This window comes from Jaculus jaculus, chromosome 10 (genome assembly GCF_020740685.1).
Source record: "Jaculus jaculus isolate mJacJac1 chromosome 10, mJacJac1.mat.Y.cur, whole genome shotgun sequence".
NCBI classification, from domain to species: Eukaryota; Metazoa; Chordata; class Mammalia; order Rodentia; family Dipodidae; genus Jaculus; species Jaculus jaculus.
In genome coordinates this window covers 99,774,283-99,795,492 of record NC_059111.1, presented here as the reverse complement: position 1 = coordinate 99,795,492, position 21,210 = coordinate 99,774,283, and the positions used below count along the sequence as shown (strand labels likewise).

At 46.8% G+C, this 21,210-nt stretch overlaps 1 protein-coding gene across 3 annotated transcripts in view; it reads left to right on the top strand.

Annotated features, from left to right (window-relative positions):
• Atp6v0a4 (ATPase H+ transporting V0 subunit a4) overlaps positions 1 to 21,210 on the top strand; it is a 69,218-nt gene that overhangs the window by 25,724 nt on the left and 22,284 nt on the right. For all 3 annotated transcript variants that reach the window (XM_045160827.1, XM_045160828.1, XM_045160829.1), the window contains 5 exons: positions 2,917 to 3,129; positions 6,573 to 6,723; positions 10,065 to 10,204; positions 12,658 to 12,815; positions 18,898 to 18,991. In XM_045160827.1, the coding sequence (XP_045016762.1) occupies positions 2,917 to 3,129; positions 6,573 to 6,723; positions 10,065 to 10,204; positions 12,658 to 12,815; positions 18,898 to 18,991 (756 nt within the window). The remainder of the gene's footprint in view (positions 1 to 2,916; positions 3,130 to 6,572; positions 6,724 to 10,064; positions 10,205 to 12,657; positions 12,816 to 18,897; positions 18,992 to 21,210) is intronic.

Sequence of the window (21,210 nt, the reverse complement as noted above, 5' to 3'; positions counted from 1 at the left end):
AGGGAAAGGGATATGCAGGAGAGGGGAGTTTCAAAGGGGAAAGTGGGGGGAGGGAAGGAATTACCATAGGATTTCATTTACAATCATGGGAGTTGTCAATAAAAATAATCAAAGAGAGAGAGACACAGAGTGCTGGTGTGCCAGGGCCTTTTGCCACTTCCAGACACATGTGCCACTTTGTGCACCTGGCTTCATTATGTAGGAATCGGGGGAATTGAGCCTAAGCCACCAGGCTTTGCAAGCAAGCCAGAGGTGCTAAGCCATCTCCCTGACCCTTTATTCTTTCTTTCTCAGCCACAGTAACTTATTTCCCTCAAGCAGTTTCCCCTAAAATCCTTTTCCTGGAACTCACAGCAATCCTCCTACTTCTGCCTCCCAAGTGCAGGTGTGCATCACCACACCTGGCTTCTCTTGTCTTGCTGCTGTGCATGTGGTGTATGCAAGTGCATGTGCAGATGTGTGTGTGTGTGTGTGTGTGTGTTTCATGCACATGTATGTGGAGGTCAGAAGAGGACATTGAGTGTTCACTGTTCCTCTTGTTTCCATCCCTCTCAACTCTGGGGTTATAGAGGTGCACAGCAACACTCAGCTTTATTTTAGAACCTTTAAATTTTTTTTTTTATTTGTTTGAGAGAGAGAAAGAGAGGGAGGGAGAGAGAGAGAGAGAGAGGGAGAGAGAGAGGGAGAATGGGTGTGCCAGGGCCTTCAGCTGCTGCAGACTCCAGAAAGTGCCTTAACCACTAAGCCATCTCTCCAGCCCAAACCCAACTTTTTACGTGGGTGCTGAGGTCTGAATTCAGGTGCTTATGCTTGTGTAGGAAACACTTTTACCACTGACTCTCTCCCCAGTCCACACAGCATTCTTCTTGTGTTTCTCATGCTCCAAATTTCATTCTTTCCTCCCTCCCTCTCTCCCTTCTTCCCTTCCTCCTTCCCTCCCTCCCTCCCTCCCTCCCTCCCTCCCTCCCTCCCTCCCTCCCTCCCTTCCTTTCTTTCTTCCTCTGTCCCTCCTTCCCCCTCCCTCCCTCCCTCTCATTCATTCATTCATTCATTCATTTTTTGAGGTAGGGTCTCACTCTAGCCCAGGCTGACCTGGAACTCACTCTGTACTCTCAGATTGGCCTTGAATGATCCTCCCACCTCTGTCTCCCAAGTGCTAGGATTAAAGGCATGTGACACCATGCTCAGCTAAATTACTTTTTTAAAAATATTTTTATTTGATGGACTGGAGAGATGGCTTAGTGGTTAAGGTGCTTGCCTGCGAACCCTAAGGACCCATGTTTGACTCTCCAGATCCCACATAAGCCAGATGCATAAAGGTGAAGGAAGCACAAGGTCTCACATGCCCACTAGGTGGCGCAGGCGTCTGGAGTTTGATTGCAGTGACTGGAGGCCCTGGTAGGCCAATTCTCTCTCTCTGTCTCTCTCTCTCTAAAATTTAAAAAAAAAAAAAATATATATATATATATATATATATATATATATATATATATATATATATATATATATTTGAAAAGAAAGAGGTGGGGGTGGGGAGAAATGGGGAGAATGGACACACCAGGTCTTCTTGCTGCTGCAAACAAATTCCAGATGCATGCACTACTGTGGCACCTGGTTTTATGTGGGTACTGTGGGCCAGCAGGTTTCGCAAGCAAGTGCCTTTAACAGGTGAGCCATCTTCCCAGTATTATTATTATTATTATTTCTTTTTGGATTTTTGAGAAAGGGACTCACTCTAGCCCAGGCTAACCTGGAGTTCACTCTATAGTCTCAGGGTGGCCTCCAACCTACAGCAATCCTCCTATCTGTGCCTCCCAAGCAGAAATTTTATTTATTTAAGAGAAAATGGATGCACCAGGGTCTCCTGCCACTGTGTACGAAATCCAGACACGTTTGCCACTTCGTGTATGTACCTTTACATTGGTGCTGGGGAATCAAACCCAGGCAGGCAGACTTTGCAAGCAAGTGCCTTTAACTGCCGTGCCAACTTACCAGCCTGCTCTCCAAGTTTCTTATGAGGGCACTAGTCTTGTTGGATTTAAGACCACATTACTCTAGCATGGTCTCATTTTAACCTGATTACATCTGCATAGACCCTAGTTCCAAATAACATCCTAGCGGCATAAGTACCAGAACTTAGGATTTCAGTGTAGTTAGTCTATTTTTTTTTTTTTTTTTTGGATGGGGTTAGGGGCACACATGAGACACAAGTGACTTGTTCACCCCAAAACAATAGCACTGTGAGGATCTTAGAAGCAAAGGAGGACCCAGTCTTGTCTGAAGGTTCAAGCCTCTCACTGGGGAGATAAATGGTCCTGAGAGATAGTTAGATGAGCTCATTCCATGGAGTCCAAGGCTGGGGTCATCACACCATGGTAGAGTAATCTCCACTTTTTTTTTTTTGCAATTTTTTTTTTTTTTGTAATCAGAGAGAGAGATGGAGAGAGGATTGGTGGGCTAGGGCCTCCAGCCACTGCAATTGAACTCCAGACACATGCACCACCTTGTGCGCATGTGCAACCTTGTGCGTCTGGCTTATGTGGGACCTGGAGAGTCGAACATGGGTCCTTAGGCTTTGCAGGCAAGCGCCTTAACTGCTAAGCACTCTCTCCAGCCCTTAGCCTCCATTTAAAATGATTATTTATTTGAGAGCGATAGAAGCAGATAGAGAGAGAATGAGTGTGCCAGAGCCTCCAGTCACTGCAAACAAACTCTAGGCACCTGTGCCACTTTGTGTATTCAGCCTTACATGGGTACCAGGGAATTGAACCTGGTCCTTTGGCTGTGCTGGCAAGTGCCTTAGCCATGAAGCCATCTCTCCAGTCCTTAACCTCCATTTTTTTTTTTTTTTGCCACCATGTCAAATATGTTCACAAATATTCCTTGTTTTTCTGTGTTATTACTGTTTTTGCCCAGGTCATAACCCAAACTGAGTCTCATCGTCAGCGCCTGCTACAGGAAGCAGCTGCCAACTGGCATTCCTGGGCCACCAAAGTGCAGAAGATGAAGGCCATCTACCATGTCCTGAACATGTGCAACATTGACGTCACCCAGCAGTGCATCATTGCTGAGATCTGGTTCCCAGTGGTAGACGCTGGGCGCATCAAGAAGGCTTTAGAGCAAGGCATGGTGAGCTGCATTTGCGGCTGGGTGAATTCCATCTGTCCTGTCAGCCCCCGTGTGGGGCTCTGAGGTAGTTTAGTGACTGGATGGTGAGGATTGTCTTTATTTTTGTACATTCAGTTCTTATTTTTAAATTAATTTGTTTGAGAGAGAAAGAGGCAGAGAGGGACTGGAGAGATGGCTTAGCGGTTAAGGCACTTGCCTGCAAAGCAAAAGGACCCAGGTTCAGTTCCCTAGAACCCACATGAGCCAGATGCACAAGGGGGCGCATGCATCTGGAGTTCGTTTGTAGCTAAAGGCCCTGGTGTGTCCATTCTCTCTCTATCTTCTCTCTCTCTCTAAATAAATAAAATAAAAAGTTTAAAAAATATAAAAGAAAGAGGAGAGAGAGAGAGAATGGGTGTGCCAGGGCCTCTAGCCTCTGCAAACGAACTCCAGATGCATACGCTGGATGCATCTGTCTTTATATGGGTATGAGGAGGCAAGTGCCTTAACTGCTAATCCATCTCTCCAGCCCCTGGGTGGACATTTTAAAAAGGAATTGTTCCCCAGACAGGCCAGGGTGAGGGTCCTTCCTATCTGGAGGAATCCATGTGAGAAAATAGGACGGAGGCGGAGTGCTCAGTGAGCAGGCACGGGGAAGCATGCTGGGGTCACAGGGCGAGTCCCAAGGGACTCCCTCCCCCCAGTTATATTCCCCTGATGAAGTGACGTTGTCTGGCCTGCATTTTAGAAGCATTTTCTGTAGTATGGGGACAACAGGGCCATTGGGGGGGGGGGTTAGTGATCGTATGCTGGGGTTAGAAGTAAGCAGAGTCACCCTGCATATTGAAGGGCCCAAACTTCCTACAAGGCTGCTCAGACAGGAGAGGAAGGGCCTCTGCCCTGGGTGAGTGGGAGATGGAAGTAGAAATCAGGTGGTTGGCACCGTCACCGTCACCGTCAATAGTAGTCCGCTGTGGTCTATGCCAGGCATTATTTCAGTTTTTATAGGCTGTGCCCAGGAATTGAGAGGGAGCTAAATCTCTTGTTATGAAGGAGGTGATGACCACACCTCCAAAACCACGCACTGAGCACACCTGCGCTTGCTTTGTCACCAGGGAGGAGCTGCTTAGCTTCCTTTGTTTCCTCATCTTTAAAATGGGATTTGTTCTGATGGCTACCTCATGACATTGTCGAGACAGGCTGAGATCCACACACTCATTCAGTTGGTGTTAAGCCCCACTGAGGACGCCTCTGGGAAACGCGTGGGGGTTGGGAGTGGTGGGGTGGGGAGCGTAGAGAATTGGGAAGACTTGGGAAAATGGAGAGGTGGCTTGAATAGAATTGGCCTGTTTCCATGGGGGCCGTGGTTGTAGATGCCAGTAGAGGATTAAGTCACCCTGGGAAAGAAGCCTTGATTGCAAGACTAAAGTGTTTTATGAGAGAGAGAAAGAGAGAGAGAGAGAGAGAGAGAGGGAGAGAGAGAGAATGAGAGAATGGGTGTGCCAGGGCCTCCAGCTGCTGCAAATGAACTTCAGATGCATGTGCTACCTTGTGCATCTGGCTTACCTGGGTCCTGGGGAGTTGAACCTGGGACCTTTGGCTTTGCAGACAAGCACCTTAACCACCAAGCCATCTCTCCAGCCCAAGTCTAAAGTGTTTTGATTTCCCTCTTTAGATAGGAGGAAATGTTTGAAGAATTGAAAACTTTTGGGTCACTTTATTCCACACTAGTCACTGACAAGATCCACAGGAGGGACCCAAACGGGAGGGGACGTTCAGAGCAATGGCGGGGGGAGTTGAGGGGTGAGTTGAGGGGTGAGTTGAGAAGGAACAGTACCAGTGGCTGAGGCAGGAGAGGAACTAGCCTGGTGGTTACCAGAGTTCAAGGAATCTGGATGGCGCAGACTCCGGGAAGGAGCAAGAAGCAAGACTTGGCTTGGGGCAAGCTTTAAACTCCTGGATTTTTCCAGAGTTGACGAGTCATGGAGTTTGTACCATTGGGAAGGTAGGGATGAATTATGGAATTGGCTGAGCTCCTGAGGGAGAAAGGGGAGACAGGCAAGAGTAGAGATCCTGGAGCAGAGGTGTGTGTGTGTGTGTGTGTGTGTGCGCGCGTGCACGCGTAAGTGTGCTCAAGAGTGTGGGAATTGCTAGGGAACCAGGAAGGACTCTGCTCTGCTCTCTTGATGGCATTTCCATAAGATGAGTTAGGTAAATACTGGAACATACTCATTTTTTACAAATGGGGTCACAGTTTTCAGAGAGGTCAAGAGATGCCCCAAGTTCATATCAAGATTTATGTACTAGGGTGGGTAGGTGGCTCAGTGGGTAAAGTGTTTGTGGCATAAGCGTGAGGTCTGAGTTTGGATCCTCATGTAAAATGCCAGGCATGGTGGTGTGCCTTGTAATCCCAGTGCTGGGGAGGCAGAGACAGAAGAATCTGTAGGACTTACTAGTTAGCTAGTCTAGCTGAATTGATGAACTCTAGGTTTAGTGTGAGGCCTTGTCCCCAAAAATAAGGTGTGCTGGGCTTAGTGGAGCACGCCTTTAATCCCAGCATTTGGGAGGCAGAGATGAGGATCACTGTGAGTTCAAAGCCAGCCTCGGACTACCACATGAATTCCAGGTCAGCCTGGGTTAGAGTGAGACCTTACCTTGAAAAACAACAATGACAACAAAAAGGTAGAAGGGGCTGGAGAGGTGGCTTAGCAGTTAAGGCGCTTGCCTGCAAAGCCTAAGGACCCATGTTCAACTCTCCAGGTCCCATGTAAGCCAGACGCAAGGAGACACAAGTGCACAAGGTGGCGCATGTATCAGGAGTTTGATTACAGTGGGCGGAGACCCTGAAACACCATTTTTTTTCTCTGTCTCTTTCCTCACACTTTTGCTCCCACTCTTACTTTCTCACATTAAAAAAATAAAGTGAATGGGCTGAGGAGATGGCTCAGTGTTAAAGCCCTTGCTTGCAAAGCCTGCCAGCCTGGGTTCAATTCCCCAGCACCCACATAAAGCCAGATGCACAAAGTGGCACATGCATCTGGGGTTTGTTTGTAGCAGAGGAGGCGCTAGCATGCCCATTCTCTCTCTCTCAAATAAATAAAAATATTTTAAGCCGGGCGTAGCGGCACACGCCTTTAATCCCAGCACTCATGAAGCAGAGGTAGGAGGATTGCTGAGAGTTCGAGGCCAATCTGAGAACACAGAGTGAATTCCAGGTTAGCCTGAGCTAGTGTGAGACCCTACCTCAATATATATATTATATATATATATATATATATATGTTATATATATATATATATATAGTGGAGAGTGATTGAGGAAGCCACGCCTGGTCTCTACGTGTCTACATATGCATGCACACATACCACACACATTTACATACACACACAAAAGAAAAGGAAAGAAAGTCTGTACTGGCGCCCAGCTCTTGTCCTTACGTATCCTTCACTTACTCTTTTTTATAGGAACTAAGTGGCTCGTCCATGGTCCCCATCATGACAGAAGTGGAATCTAAATCTGATCCTCCCACCTTTAACAGAACCAATAAATTCACCGCTGGCTTCCAGAACATTGTTGACGCATACGGTGTAGGCAGTTACCGGGAGATAAACCCAGGTAAAGATCCGATGTGTTGCATAACACAGTGGCTTGACATTGAAAATTAGGTAAGAAAAAGGGGCTGGAGAGATGAGTTAGAGGTTAAAGGTGCTTGCCTGAGAAGCCTAAGGACTCATGTTTGACTCTTCAGAGCTCATGTAAGCCAGTGAGATGCACAAGGTGACCTAAGCGTGCAAGGTTGCACATGTGTACAAGGTGGTGCACATGTCTAGAGTTCCAATGAGGTGGATGTAGGCCCTGGTGCACCAATTTTCTTTCTCTCATAAAAAAATTGCAAAAATAAAAAAAAACCTCAATAAATCCTTGAAATAGAAAAAAAAGAAAAGAAAATTAAGTAAGACATGTTTCTCAGGGGTGATGGTCCCAAAACTTTAGTTTCCTGATGCCTTGTATTGCCTTTTATATGTGCTTACTCACAGGGCTGGGGAGATAGCACAGTGGTTAAGGCACTTGCTTGCAAAGCCTGATGGCTTGGGTTTAATTCTCCAGAACCCGTGTAAGAACGCACCCATGCACAAAGTGACACATGAGTCTGGAGTTCATTTGCAGCAGCAAGAAGTCCTGGTGTGCCGTTTCTCTCTCTATCCCCTTGCAAATAAATAAAAATATATTTTTTTTAAATTTTTAATTTTTTTCCATTTTATTTTATTTTATTTATTTTTTTCTCAATTTTATTAACATTTTCCATGATTATAAAAAATATCCCATGGTAATACCCTTCCCCACTTTCCCCTTTGAAATTCCATTCTCCATCATATCCCCTCCCCAGCTCAATCAGTCTCTCTTTTATTTTGATGTCATAGTCTTTTTCTCCTCTTATGCTGGTCTTGTGTAGGCAGTGTCAGGCACTGTGAGGTCATGGATATCCAGGCCATTTTATATCTGGAAGGAGCATGTTGTAAGGAGTCCTACCCTTCCTTTGGCTCTTATCCGCTATCTCTTCCGCATTAGATCCTAGTGTGCCCAGTTTCTCTCTCTATCCCCTTGCAAATAACTAAAAATATTTTTAAAAAAGTTTTAAAAAGTGGCCAGGTGTGGTGGCACACACCTTTAATCTCAACACTTGGGAGGCAGAAGTAGGAGGAAGTGAGTTCGAGGCCACCCTGAGACTACGTAGTGAATTCCAGTTCAGCCTGGGCTAGAATGAGACTCTACCTTGAAAAACCAAAAAACAAAACAAAAAGTTTTGAAATGCCTATGCATGAGAGATTTGTTCTTTAGCTCTCCCTTAATGTCTGTTTATTTATTTCATCACCTATCTATTGTGAGGATCTTGCTGTGTAGCCCGGGCTGGCTTTGAACTCCCAATCCTCCTCTTCTCGGTCACTGGGATTCAGGCGTGCACCATCTCTCCTTAAGTAGCAGCCTCATCCATCAGCCCAATTTAATCCTTGTCCTGTAGCCCCCCCCCCCCATTATCTGACATAGTTGTCCAGGAAAGACAAGGGCACACAGGACTTGAAGTCAGGGGATGAGATTCTTGGAGCCCTGAACTGTGGGTTCTATATCCCCAGTTTAGTAGAATAGAAGGGTAGACCAGATGCCCTCTAGCCACACGGGGAGCCATGCTGTTCTCCAAGTGGAGCTTCACCTAACTGGTGACCCATTATTCAGAGGCCTCACGGGTAATTGCTGGTGCTGACCCAGACAGAAGATGATGGTGGGAAGAATATAGAAGCCAGAGGAGGAAAACTGGTGTTAAATCCTGTCTTAGTCACCTTTACCCTCGCTGTGACCAAATACCTGCTACTGACGACTTAGGAGAGGAAGGACTTATTTTAGTTCACAGTTTTGGAGGTGATTGCTTAGCCCCACATTCTGCTCTTGGGCAGAACATCATGGTGGTGGTAGCACCAGGCAGAGGAGGCAATTGAGTGGAAGAAAGAAGAACACAGAAAGGGGTCAGGGCACCATGTGGCCCCCAGGGAAGGACACACACTCCCAGAGTGTGACATGACCAGCTTCCTCTATCTTAGTACCACCTCTTACCTTTCACCCACCTGTTCACAGCATTGAGGGATTAATCCACTGACTGTTCATTCATTTTGGAGGTGCCATCACAGACATGCTTCATGAATCCCCTGAACCTGTCTGCCTGCCTTCCTTCCTTCCTTCCTTCCTTCCTTCCTTCCTTCCTTCCTTCCTTCCTTCCTTCCTTCTTCTCTTCTTCCCTTCCTCCCTTCCTTCTTTTTTCCTCCCCTCACTCTCACTCTTTCTTTTCTTTCTTCTTCTTTTTTGTTTGTTGTTTCAAGGTACGGTCTCACTCCATCTCAGGCTGACCTGGAATTCACTACATAGTCTCAGGGTGGCCTTGAACCCATGGCGATCCTCCTACCTCTCTCTCTTTCTTTCTTTCTTTCTTTCTTTCTTTCTTTCTTTCTTTCTTTCTTTCTTTCTTTTTTTTTTTTTTTGAGGTAGGATCTATTGTAGCCCAGGCTGATCTGGAACTCATTTTTGTAGGCCCAGGCTGGCCTTGAACTCATGGTGACCCTCCTACCTCTGCCTGTGGAGTGCTGGGATTAAAGGTGTGTGCCACCACACCCAGCTGGGTATCTCTTTTTATCTATCTACCTATCTATTTTTTGGCAAAATTTCAGTTTCATTATGGCGTCTTCAAACACATTTTCTTTGTTCCCCTTCTCCCCCTTTCCCCTTCCTGCTTTCCCTTTGTTCCCCTCCCAACTTAGTCTCCCTTCTGCTTTCATACGACATGTTTCCTCTTGTCTCCCCAATCGCCTCTTGTCTTTCAAGTCTCTTATCTCCTATCTGGAATCATAATCCATAATCCAATCAAGCTGACAGTCAAAATCACCCCTCACAAGTCCCATCTAACTTTGTGACCTTGGAGCTCACACATCACCCATGTAGGGCTTAATGGATGTGTCATGTGGGAATGCCAGTTCATGGATGATCTTATGCTGACTGGAACCTAGCCAGGTCATGTGGGCCTGGAGAGAGAGAGAGGACAGAAAGACAGCAGGAAACCCCCCTACAGTTGGAGTAGCTGCTCTATCAAAATCTTTGGCTGGGTGGTGGTGGTGGGGCGCTGGAGAGATGGCTTAGTGGTTAAGGTGCTTGCCTGAGAAGCCTAAGGCCCTAGGTTAAATTCTCCAGGTCCCATGTAAACCAGATGCACATGGTGGCACATTCCTCTGGAGTTTGTTTGCAGTGGCTAGAGGCACTGGCATGCCCATTCTCCCTCTCCCTATCTCTCCCTCTCTCTGTCTCAAATAGATAGATAAATAAATAAAGAAACATCTTTAAAAAGAAAAGAAAAGAAATCTTGGCTGGGGGTGGGGACACGTTTGGAGGCTTCAGCTGTGTATGTCACCCCACAGCACCCTATACCATCATTACCTTCCCCTTCCTGTTCGCTGTGATGTTCGGAGACTGCGGTCATGGGATGGTGATGCTGCTGGCAGCCCTGTGGATGGTTCTTAATGAGCGGCACTTGCTGTCTCAGAAGAGCAGCAATGAGGTGAGTGACCAGTGACTATTCCTGGAGGCAGAGGGTTAAAGCATGATGTCACTGCCACTACGGGAATAAAATGTGTTATGAAAAATAAGGGAAAGAGGCAAAGTAAACAACAACAAAAGAGTTCCAGTTCAATATAAAACACTTGATCAAACGTAGTTTCTTTGGATAGCTTGGTGCAGTACATTCAGCATTTTGGGGGGTTTCGTCTTGGCCTGACAAGGCATCACTTTCTGTTGCTGTTTTGCAATGCTGTGCAGCAAAGCCTGTGCCTTGTGCGTGCCGAGTCACAGCTCTACCTTTGGGCTAAAACTCCTGACCCCTAATGTTTTTTGGGGGTGTTTCTGTTTAATTATAAAACAATACATAGTAGTTGTACAAATTCGGAAGAGACTACAATCGGACCACCTAGAGAAAAAAAGTCACAATGAATATTTTTGGAAATATTTTAATTTTGTGTGTGTGTGTGTGTGTGTCCTTATCCACAAGCATGTAGGTTTAAAAAATTCCACCAGCGAGTGCACATTATTTATAACCTCCTTTCAAAACAAAATCTTCAAATATAAATATTTGCTGATGCTGGAATCATTTACCCACAAACCTGTGGTGAGGGTTTTTAAGAACCCCTAAGCAGTTCTGATTATGGAGTCCTTCATGCTCCAGTCAGCATTTTCCTGCCTTCAGCAGGGTCCAATGGCACGGTTCTGGGGTTGAGGCTGCTCAGGAGCCTGCACTAGCGTGAGTTAAACAGCTAGTCAGTTCACTGCTCCCGTGGTAATAGATTTGACAAAGTGGAAACACGCCTTTAGCTATGTTCCCAATTGTAAGAGTCTTGGAGCTAGCTCAGTGATGTCATTGTGAGTTAGTCATTAGCAAGGTCAGCCGGGCGTGGTGGCACACACCTTTAATTCCAGCACTTGGGAGGCAGAGATAAGAGGATCACTGTGAGTTTGAGGCCAGCCTGGATCTGCAGAGTGAGTTCTAGGTCAGCCTGGGCTAGAGTGAGACCCTGCCTCAAAAAAAAAAAAAAAAAAAAAAAAAAGGAGCTGGAGAGATGGCTTAGTGGTTAAGGAGCATATCTGCAAAGCCTAAGGACCCAGGTTCGATTCTCCAGGTCCCATGTAAGCCAGATGCATATGGTGGCGCATGGGTCTGGAGTTCGTTTGCCGTGGCTGGAGGCCCTGGCGCGCCCATTCTCACTCACTCTCTCTCTCCCTCTCTCTGTCTCTAGTAAATAAATAAATAAAAGTAAATGTGCGAGGTTAATGGGAAGAATCAGCCTGTTATTGATAGTTTTCTATGATGAGCTTAACAGATGTCATTTTCTAGGGTAAACATTTAAAGTTGCAAAGTTCCACTTCAGTACTTGGAATGGATGATCCATACATCCAGCCTTCTAGGAAAGCTTTTCCTCCTCATCGCAGATGTGGTCAGACAGATTCAACCTTATAACAACAAGCCCCCATGACCACAGATCTGACCTGCTGTGAATGGGCAGCCGACAGAGGCCAGCTCAGGGCGTGTCTCCTGAAGGTGCCTGCGACCGCTGCCTGGCGCTTTCTAGTCCCTTCCTTAGCAGATGAGGCCTTGGATTGTCGAGCAGTCCTCTTTCTTTTTTTGTGATTTTGCTTTTGTTTGTTCGAGGTAGCATCTCACTCTGGCCCAGGCTGACCTGGAATTCACTATGGAGTCTCAGGGTGGCCTTGAACTCACAGCAGTCCTCCTACCTATGCCCCCCAAGTGTTGGGATTACACCACCATGCCTGGCTCACTTTCTTTAAAAAAAAAAAAAATTGTAGGGGGCTGGAGAGATGGCTTAGTGGTTAAGGTGTTTGCCTGCGACGGCAAAGGACCCAGATTCGATTCCCTAGGACCCACGTAAGCCAGATGCACAAGGGGGCGCACGCAGCTGGAGTTCGTTGGCAGTGGCTGGAGGCCCTGGTGTGCCCATTCTCTCTCTATCTCTTTCTGCTTGAAAATAAATAAATAAAATAAATCTTAAAAAATATTGTACCTATTTATTTATGAGACAGAGCAAAAGGACACCCCAGAGCCCCGGACACTTGCACATCAACTCCAGATACATGCACCACTTGGTGCATCTGGCTTTACCAGGGTACTGGGGAGTTGAACTCAGGCCGTCAGGGTTTGCACCCAGCACCTTTAATCACTGAGCCATCTCCCCAGCCTCCATGGTCGTCCAGTTTCTAACCAGGGCTGAAAGAAGGAGTATTACATATTTTTGTTTGGACAATAACGACTGCCAGGCTAGGACTTTTCTGATTCACCTACCTGAGCTCAGGAAGATCATTACCACCTGCGCGCACCTCCTCCTTGCAACGTGCTACTTTGCCAGCGCTGCTGATGCTCGAGACGGCTGTCTGTCCATTCATAATGCCCCCCCCCCGGTCTCTGGAAGCTGCTGACCAGCCGCCTTTCTGTCTCCCCGAGACCAGATCTGGAACACGTTCTTCCACGGCCGCTACCTGATCCTGCTCATGGGCGTCTTCTCCATCTACACGGGGCTGATCTACAACGACTGCTTCTCCAAGTCTTTGAACATCTTTGGCTCTTCTTGGAGCGTCCAGCCCATGTTCAGAAATGGCACATGGAAGTAAGTCCACAAGCTGCCAGGCATCCTTCCGGTCCACCCCCACCCCCCAGGTAGCTCCTTCCATGGTCGGGGCAGTCTACCCTTGGCTCTTTTCACAGCTGCCCTGCAAATTTGCCCAACAATTTCATTTTGTCTATGGGCGTACATGATCTATGCCACTCTCTTGGCCACTGCCCTGGTCACTGTAATGGAGGGAGGGAGCTTGTAACAGTTTGGTATAATTAAATATATATACATGTATATTTTTTAGAATTTTATATTTATTTATTTATTTTTATTTTTTGGTTTTTTTTTTTTTTTTTTTTTTGAGGTAGGGTCTCATTCTAGCCCAGGCTGACCTGGAATTCAGTCTGTATTCTCAGGGTGGCCTCAAACTCAAGGTGATCCTCCTACCTCTGCCTCCTGAGTGTTGGGATTAAAGGTATGTACCACCACACCCGGATTTATTTTTATTTATTTATTTGACAGAGAAAGAGGGAGGGGGAGAGAGAGACAGAGAGAGAATGGGCGCGCCAGGGCCTCCAGAGACTGCAAACGAACTCCAGATGCATGCACCCCCTTGTGCATCTGGCTAACATGGGTCCTGGGGAATTGAACCTGGGTCCTTTGGCTTTGCAGGCATGTGCCTTAACCGCTAAGCCAACCCTCCAGGCCAATTAAATATATATGATGGAGTATGTGCCATGCAAAACCAGGCACTGTTCTAAAACCAAGTGATACAGCAGATATGAACTGGGCTCGGTTTTTCAGTATTTTTATTTTTTTCAGAAAAGCTTGTGTTCAATGTTAAGAGCAAGGAGGAGACGAGAATCTGCAGTGGCAGTTCTGGACTTGCCTTGCGGCTGACAGAGTGGGGAGGGTGAGGGCAACCAGTTGAATAGTCTGGGAGTGTGGGAAAGGGACCTGGAAACTCCCTAAAGCCCAGTCCACAACTCCCGTGTGCTTTCCATCATTCTTTTTTTTTTTTTTTTAATTTTTATTTATTTGAGAGCGACAGACACAGAGAGAAAGACAGATAGAGGGAGAGAGAGAGAATGGGCGTGCCAGGGCTTCCAGCCTCTGCAAACGAACTCCAGACGCGTGCGCCCCCTTGTGCATCTGGCTAACGTGGGACCTGGGGAACCGAGCGTCGAACCGGGGTCCTTAGGCTTCACAGGCAAGCGCTTAACCGCTAAGCCATCTCTCCAGCCCCATCATTCTTTTTTTAAAAATTTTTATTTATTTATTTGAGAGCGACAGAGAGAAAGAGAGAGAGAGAGAGAGAGACAGAGAAAGAGCGAATGGGTGTGCCAGGGCCTCCAGCCACTGCAAAAGAACTCCAGACACATGTGCCCCCTTGTGCATTTGGCTAACGTGGGTCCTGGGGAATCAAACCTTGAACCGGGGTCCTTAGGCTTCACAGGCAAGCGCTTAACCACTAAACCATTTCTCCAGCCCTCCATCATTCTTTTATCAGCTAATAAGATATATAGGCCTCGTATAGGAAACACAGTATTACAGAATGTGGACTTTTAGGGAGGAGGGAAAAAGACCTTAGAACTTAAGAGAGGGGCTTGGGCTGGAGAGAGAGAGAGATCAGCAGTTAAGGCACTTGCTTGTGAAGCCCCAGAACCCACATAAACCAAATGCACATGGTGGCACATGCATCTGGAGTTCGTTTGCAGTGGCTAGGGGCCCTGGCATGCCCATTCTCAGTCTCTATCTCTCGTAAATAAATAAATAAATTTAAAAGGGGAGGGGGCTTGGCTGAGGAGATATATCCTCACAAGCATGAGGACCTGGATACCTATGTAAGTGCTGGGCATGACAAGCGCCTATAATTCCAGCATGGGGAGGCAGAGACAGGCAAGTCACCGGAGCTCATGACCAGCTCATCTAGCATAGTTTGTGAGCTCCAGGCCCATGTCTGAAAGGATGTGAATGGCTTCCTGACTATACCTGAGGGGTTGTCCTCTGGCATCCACACACACATGTCCATCCACACAGCAACATGCACACTCACAAGAACACATGAAAGTAAAACTACATTAAAAAGGGCTGGAGGGATGGCTTAGCGGTGAAGGTGCTTGCCTGCAAAGCCTAAGGACCCAGGTTTGATTCCCCAGGACCCATGTAAAGCCAGATGCTCAAGGTGGTGCGTGCATCTGGCGTTTGTTTGCAGTGGCCAGACGCACAGTAACACAGTGCGCAATGTTACACATATGTACAAGGGGGTGCACGTGTCTGGAGTTTGTTCACAGTGGCTGAAAGCCCTGGTGTGTTCATTCTCTCTCTCCCAAAATAAATAATAAAAATAAAAAAAAATTTAAAAAGGCAGATGGGGTTCCCAAGGGAATGGCACCCAAGATTGTCCTCTGGCCTCCACTTAACACGCATGCATACAAAGAGAAAGGGACTTAGAAGATTTAGCCTGGGTTAGTCCAGGCAGGTGGTTAGTGAGTGTCCTTTTTGCTGGCATTGGATTCTTTTTTTAATTTAGAAAATTATTTATTTATTTATTTTTATTGACAACTTCCATAATTGTAGACAATAACCCATGGTAATTCCCTCCCTCCACCCTCTTTCCCCTTTGAAACTCCACTTTCCATAATATCCCCTCCCCCTCTCAGTCTCTCTTTTATTTTGATGTCATCATCTTTTTCTCCTTTTATGATGGTCTTGTGTAGGTAGTGTCAGGCACTGTGAGGTCATGGATATCCAGGCCATTTTGTGTCTGGAAGACTACATTGTAAGCAGTTCTACCTTTCCTTTGGCTTTTACATTCTTTCCACCACCTCTTCCGCAAAGGACCCTGAGCCTTGGAAGATGTCATAGAGAGGTTTCAGTGCTGAGCACTCCTCTGTCACTTCTCAGCACCATGGCCATGACTTCAGAGTCATCCCAAGGTCACTGCCATCTGATAAAAGAAGTTTCTCTAGCCAAAAGTGAGAGTAGCATTAATATATGGGTCTGAATGTTAAGAGAAGTGGTTATTGGGCTGGAGAGATAGCTTAGCAGATAAGGAACATGCCTATGAAGCCTAAGGATGCAGGTTCACTTCTCCAGGTCCCACATAAGCCAGGTGCACATGGTGGCGTATACATCTGGAGTTCATTTGCAGTGGCTAGAGGCCCTGGCATGCCCATTCTCTCTCTCTTCCTTTCTCTCTGTCTCTAATATATAAATAAAAATAAATCTTAAAAAAAAGTGCTTACTGGGCAGTTTGGTGAGCATAGTATATACATTTACCCAGACACCAGTAGATGTGACTCATGTGGCTCATGACTTCTCTTGTTATAGGTTTTCAGTATCAGGGATGTATTCCCTCCCATGGAGTGGGCCTCCAGTCCAACTAGAGAGTGGTTGGTTTATCCCATAACAGACATGCCACTATTGCACCCATTGGTTCATGTGGCCTGGCTGGTGAAATTTAAGGCTTGCAGTGTCCACTGTTGAGTATCTCCACTGGTAACTTCTCTCTCTCCCATGGAACTGCATGCAGCATAGCTTTTTCCAGCTTTCTGTCAGCTGGTCTACATGGAGAAGGTTTTAGTGTTTGATTCTTATTTCTGGCTTACTCTCTCAGTCACCGTAGGTCTGAGGTTTGTGTCTTGTGAAGTTGTAAAGCTGTACATTGGGTAGGTGACCGTGGCTTTGCTGTGGATGTCGGGCCAGTTCCCCCCACCGGGGATGGCTGTATCCCTTGTTGGCACACAGGCTAGTGAAGACCACCCATCCGTTCCTCAGTAGACCGTCAGGACCTGAGTCTGTCTGGAGAAGTCCACCTGGGTGTTCAGGAGCTGGGTGTCACTAGCAGGCTACTTGATGTCCCAGCTGCTGTCTAGGACACTTGCATAATGTCACAGCAGTGGGGGCGGGGGCGTTATCCCTGTCCATTATTTCATATGCTTATTCCCTGGGCCTTCTATAGCTGTAAGGAAAAGAACATTAATGCCTAATGTGACTCTCCCCTTGAGGCTTACCAAGTGTATCATCCATACTACTGGATGGAAAAGGGTCCCAGGATTTTGTTTGCTTGGAGACAGGGTCTTGCAATGCAGCCCAGCCTGGCTCAAACTCACTATGTAGCCCAGGCTGGGCTCGAACTCGGTGCTTCTGCCTCAGTCTGCCAGTTGCTGATATTATAGGCCTGTAATACCACACCCTTCCCCCGCCCCGCCCCACTCTGCTTGTTTTAAAGGCTAAGTTTCACAGAGATCAAGATTTCTGTGTAAATAGCTATGCATCCTTCAGGATCTGCCCAGATGTCCTCTGGGGAGACCTCCCTGGCTTAGCTCTGGGCCAGACCTGCTTTCTTTGTGATCTCCGCGCATTATCCCATCCTCTCCCTCTTTGCTGACATCTTCCAGTTCCCGCTTTACTTACCACACTCCAATCAAGCTAAGGGTTCCTCGGAAACTTTAGATTGTGAACTCCTTGTGGTCCAGAGGGTAACTGCAGAAGCCTAGGACAGTACTTGACACATGCCAGCGATGCAGTGCCCATGTATGGAGTGACTGAAAGACCAGAACCTATGCCTTGAGCCAGCAGCCGAGGGTTGTTGACTGGCAAGTTCATGGCTGAGGCCAGTATTGTACTATTTGTATTTTTGGTAAATCACATGAACATTTCTTTTCTTTTTTTTTTTTTTTGGTTTTCCGAGGTAGGGTCTTGCTCTAGCTCAGGCTGACTTGGCATTCACTATGTAGTCTCAGGGTGGCCTCAAACTCATGGCGATCCACCTACCTCTGCCTCCCGAGTACTGGGATTAAAGGCATGTGCCACCATGCTCAGCTCACATGGACATTTATAATATACAGTTCTTTTTGTTGTTGTCATTTTGTGTTTTTGAGGTAGGGTCTCACCCTAGCTCTGTCTGACCTGGAATTCACTATGTAGTCTCAGGGTGGCCTTGAACTCTCAGTGATCCTCCTACCTCTGCCTTCTGAGTGCTGGGATTAATGGTGTGCACCACTATGCCTGGCGGTATACAGGTAATTTTAGAAAGATTACTTTTTTTTTAGTTTTTCTTTTGCATGTGTGTGTCGTATACGTGAATGTATGTTTGCAAGTTCATGTTTCTGATGGGCATGTGCATATGTGTGATGTGCATGTATGTGTGTGCGCACGTGCCTGCGTGAATATGGAAGCCAGAGGTTGACAACAGGTGTCTTCCTTGGTTGCTTTATAGTTTATTCTTTTTAAAAATTTTTATTTATTTATTTATTATTTGTAAGCAGAGAGAGATAGAAAAGAGACAGAGAGAATGAGAATTGGTGTGCCAGGGCCTCCAGCCACTCAAACGCTAGACCCATGAGCCACTTTGGGTACTGGGAAATCAAACCAGGGTCCTCAGTCTTCACGGGCAAGCACCTTTACCACTAAGCCATCTCTCCAGCCCTTTTTGAAAATTTATTTGCAAGGATTAAGAAAGAAAGAGAAGCCAGGAGTGGTACACACCTTTAATTCCAGCACTTGGGAGGAAGAGGTAGGTAGATCGCTGTGATTTCGAGGCTACCCTGAGAGTACATAGTGAATTCCAGGTCAGCCTGGACTAGAAACACAAAACACACACACACACACACACACACACACACACACACACACAGAGAGAGAGAGAGAGAGAGAGAGAGAGAGAGAGAGAGAGAGAGAGAGAGTGAAAATGGGAACACCAAGGCCTTTTGTTATAGCAAATGAACTCCAGATGCACGTGGCACTTTGTGCATCCTGCTTTACGTGGGTCCTGGGGAATTGAACTCCTGTCATTGGGTTTTGGAAGCAAGTGCCTTTAGCTGCTGATCCATCTCTCCAGCCCCACTTGACTCTTTGAGACAGAGTCTCTTGCTGAACCTTGAGGTCACCAGTATGGCTAGACTAGCTAGCCAGTGAGTCCCAGGGATTCTCCATCTCCGAATCCCCAGTGTGGGGATGTTTGCCGCCATGTCTAGTGCTGTACGCTGGGGACCGAGGATCTGCACCCAAGACATGGCAAGCACCGTAGCCACTGAACCATCCTCCCTAGTCACATTATTATATATATTTTTTTTCTGCCCCTGGTTGATTGTTGATTCAGAGTACATTTGTTTCTCCCTTTTGTCTGCAGTGCTCACGTGATGGAGAGGAATCTTTATTTACAGCTGGACCCAGCAATGCCGGGAGTGTACTCTGGAAACCCCTACCCATTCGGCATTGATCCGGTAACAATGTCTTCTCTGGTAAAATGTCAGTTATGTTCAATGTGCTGCTGAGGTTATTGAATGAAGGAGGAGAAAGGACTTGGAGCCCTGAAAACATCACACAGGACAGGATACCTGGAACCAGAGCCTGTGGGGCACGCGGCTGCATTCTGTGGATGTGCCCGCTGGGTCCTCTACTTAGCCCCGGGTCACTTTCAATGCAGTTTCCTGTCTCTCTTTTTCTCTATCAGCTATCCCACTCATGGCTAATGATAGCTGCTGCGGTTTCTTCCTCCTCTTCTTTGCATGTATGTGAATATTATGTGATATGTGTATATATGGCATATGCACGTGTGTGTAGATGCACTCACTCTGTACATAAATGTGTGCAGACCAGAGGAGAATGAAGAGTGTCTTTCTCATTCATGTATTTTCTTGAGACGGGGGTGTAGGGGTGAGAGGTATCTCTCCCTAAACCCAGACCTGCTGTCCTTCAGAGAGCTCCAGGGATTCTCAGATCTCTGCTCCCACCAACTGGGGTTACGGATATGCATGGCCCTGCCCAGCTTTTTACGAGGGTTCTGGGGAGTGGAACTTGATCTCTTGCCCTGGAGGCCTTCATACCTAAACAGTGAGCACACTTAACCACTGAGTCATCTCCCCAGCCCTTGTTACTGTGTGTGTGTGGTATGGTGTAGTGGTAATATCTTTAGAAAGCCCTTGGTTGGAGCTGGAGAGATGGCTTAGCAGTTAAGGCACTTGCCTGCGAAGCCTAAGGACCCAGGCTCGACTCCCCCAACCCATGTAAGGCAGATGCACAAGGTGGCACTTGCACCTGGAGTTCAATTGCAGTAGGTAGATGTCCTGGGGTGCCAATTCTCTCTCCGTGTCTCGCTCTCGAAAAAAGAAAATAAATATTTTTTTTTAAACATTTTTTGTTCATTTTTTATTTATTTATTTGAGAGCGACAGACACAGAGAGAAAGACAGATAGAGGGAGAGAGAGAGAATGGGCGCGCCAAGGCTTCCAGCCTCTGCAAACGAACTCCAGACACGTGCGCCCCCTTGTGCATCTGGCTAACGTGGGACCTGGGGAACCGAGCCTCGAACTGGGGACCATAGGCTTCACAGTTGAGTGCTTAACCGCTAAGCCATCTCTCCAGCCCAAAAATAAATATTTTTTAAAGACCCTTGGTTGACTGGAGAATATGTATAGTTGATATATACCTGAATTAGATGCATACTTTATTTTGGTATTGTCTTGCATCTTACCTTTCCCCTGAAAGTATGTCTTTAGTGTTTTGTTGTATTTTACTACATAGAATTGATAGTTTTAAAATATATTTTATTTATTTATTTGAGAGAGAGAGAAAGAGGAAGAGAGAGAGAGAATGGGCGCACCAGGGCCTCTAGCCACTGCAAACAAACTCCAGACGCATGCGTCCCCTTGTGCATCTGGATAACGTGGGTCCTGGGGAATCGAACTGGGAACCTTTGGCTTTGCCGGCAAAGGCCTTAACCGTTAAGCTATCTCTCCAGCCCAGAATTAATATTTTTAAAGGCATATGCTCATTTTACTTGCTTGTTTGCTACATGCATATTCAGTCGATTAAATGTGGGACCAGCCAAATAAAGGTGATTCCTGCTACAGCCTTTAGATTGTGAGATTTCTGAATAGAGGAGAAAAATGTAGGAGTCCAAGCAGTATCCATGAGAGGCCATACCGGTGTATTTGCATACTGCCACCAGATGGCAGCTTTGCGCTCCCAAAGCCCATCGCGATGTAGGCTTGTGGAAGAGACTTGGGAGAGAGCCCGTGTTCAGCTGTCGCAGCTGAGAGTGTGCAGAACTGCCCCTGACAGCGGTTCGTCTTTCGCTTCCCTCCTGTGGGTCATCGCCTCCCGTTTTCCTGAGCTGTCCCCTTTCCCGCCCTAATAATCAAACCAGAAAGCAACACAGCGGGACTTTTCAGATTTGCTGCCCAGGTGCGGTTGCATTCTAAGTTTTATCAAAACAGATTAAAAACCCCTGAAAGCTGGTTTGTAAACTGCAATGCCTGAGAGAAACATCTTTTCTCTCGTGTTACTTTTGCAAAGCTGAAGGCCTCCTGGGCCAGGAAGTGATGGCCAGGAAGCCGGCTGAGGAAGCTTCCAGCGCGGGGATGTTAGGGTCCCATGAGGTTCCCGCGCTTTGGATTTCATTGTCGCCTGTCTCCTTTCCTGCTGCAGCTCCTCGCTGAAC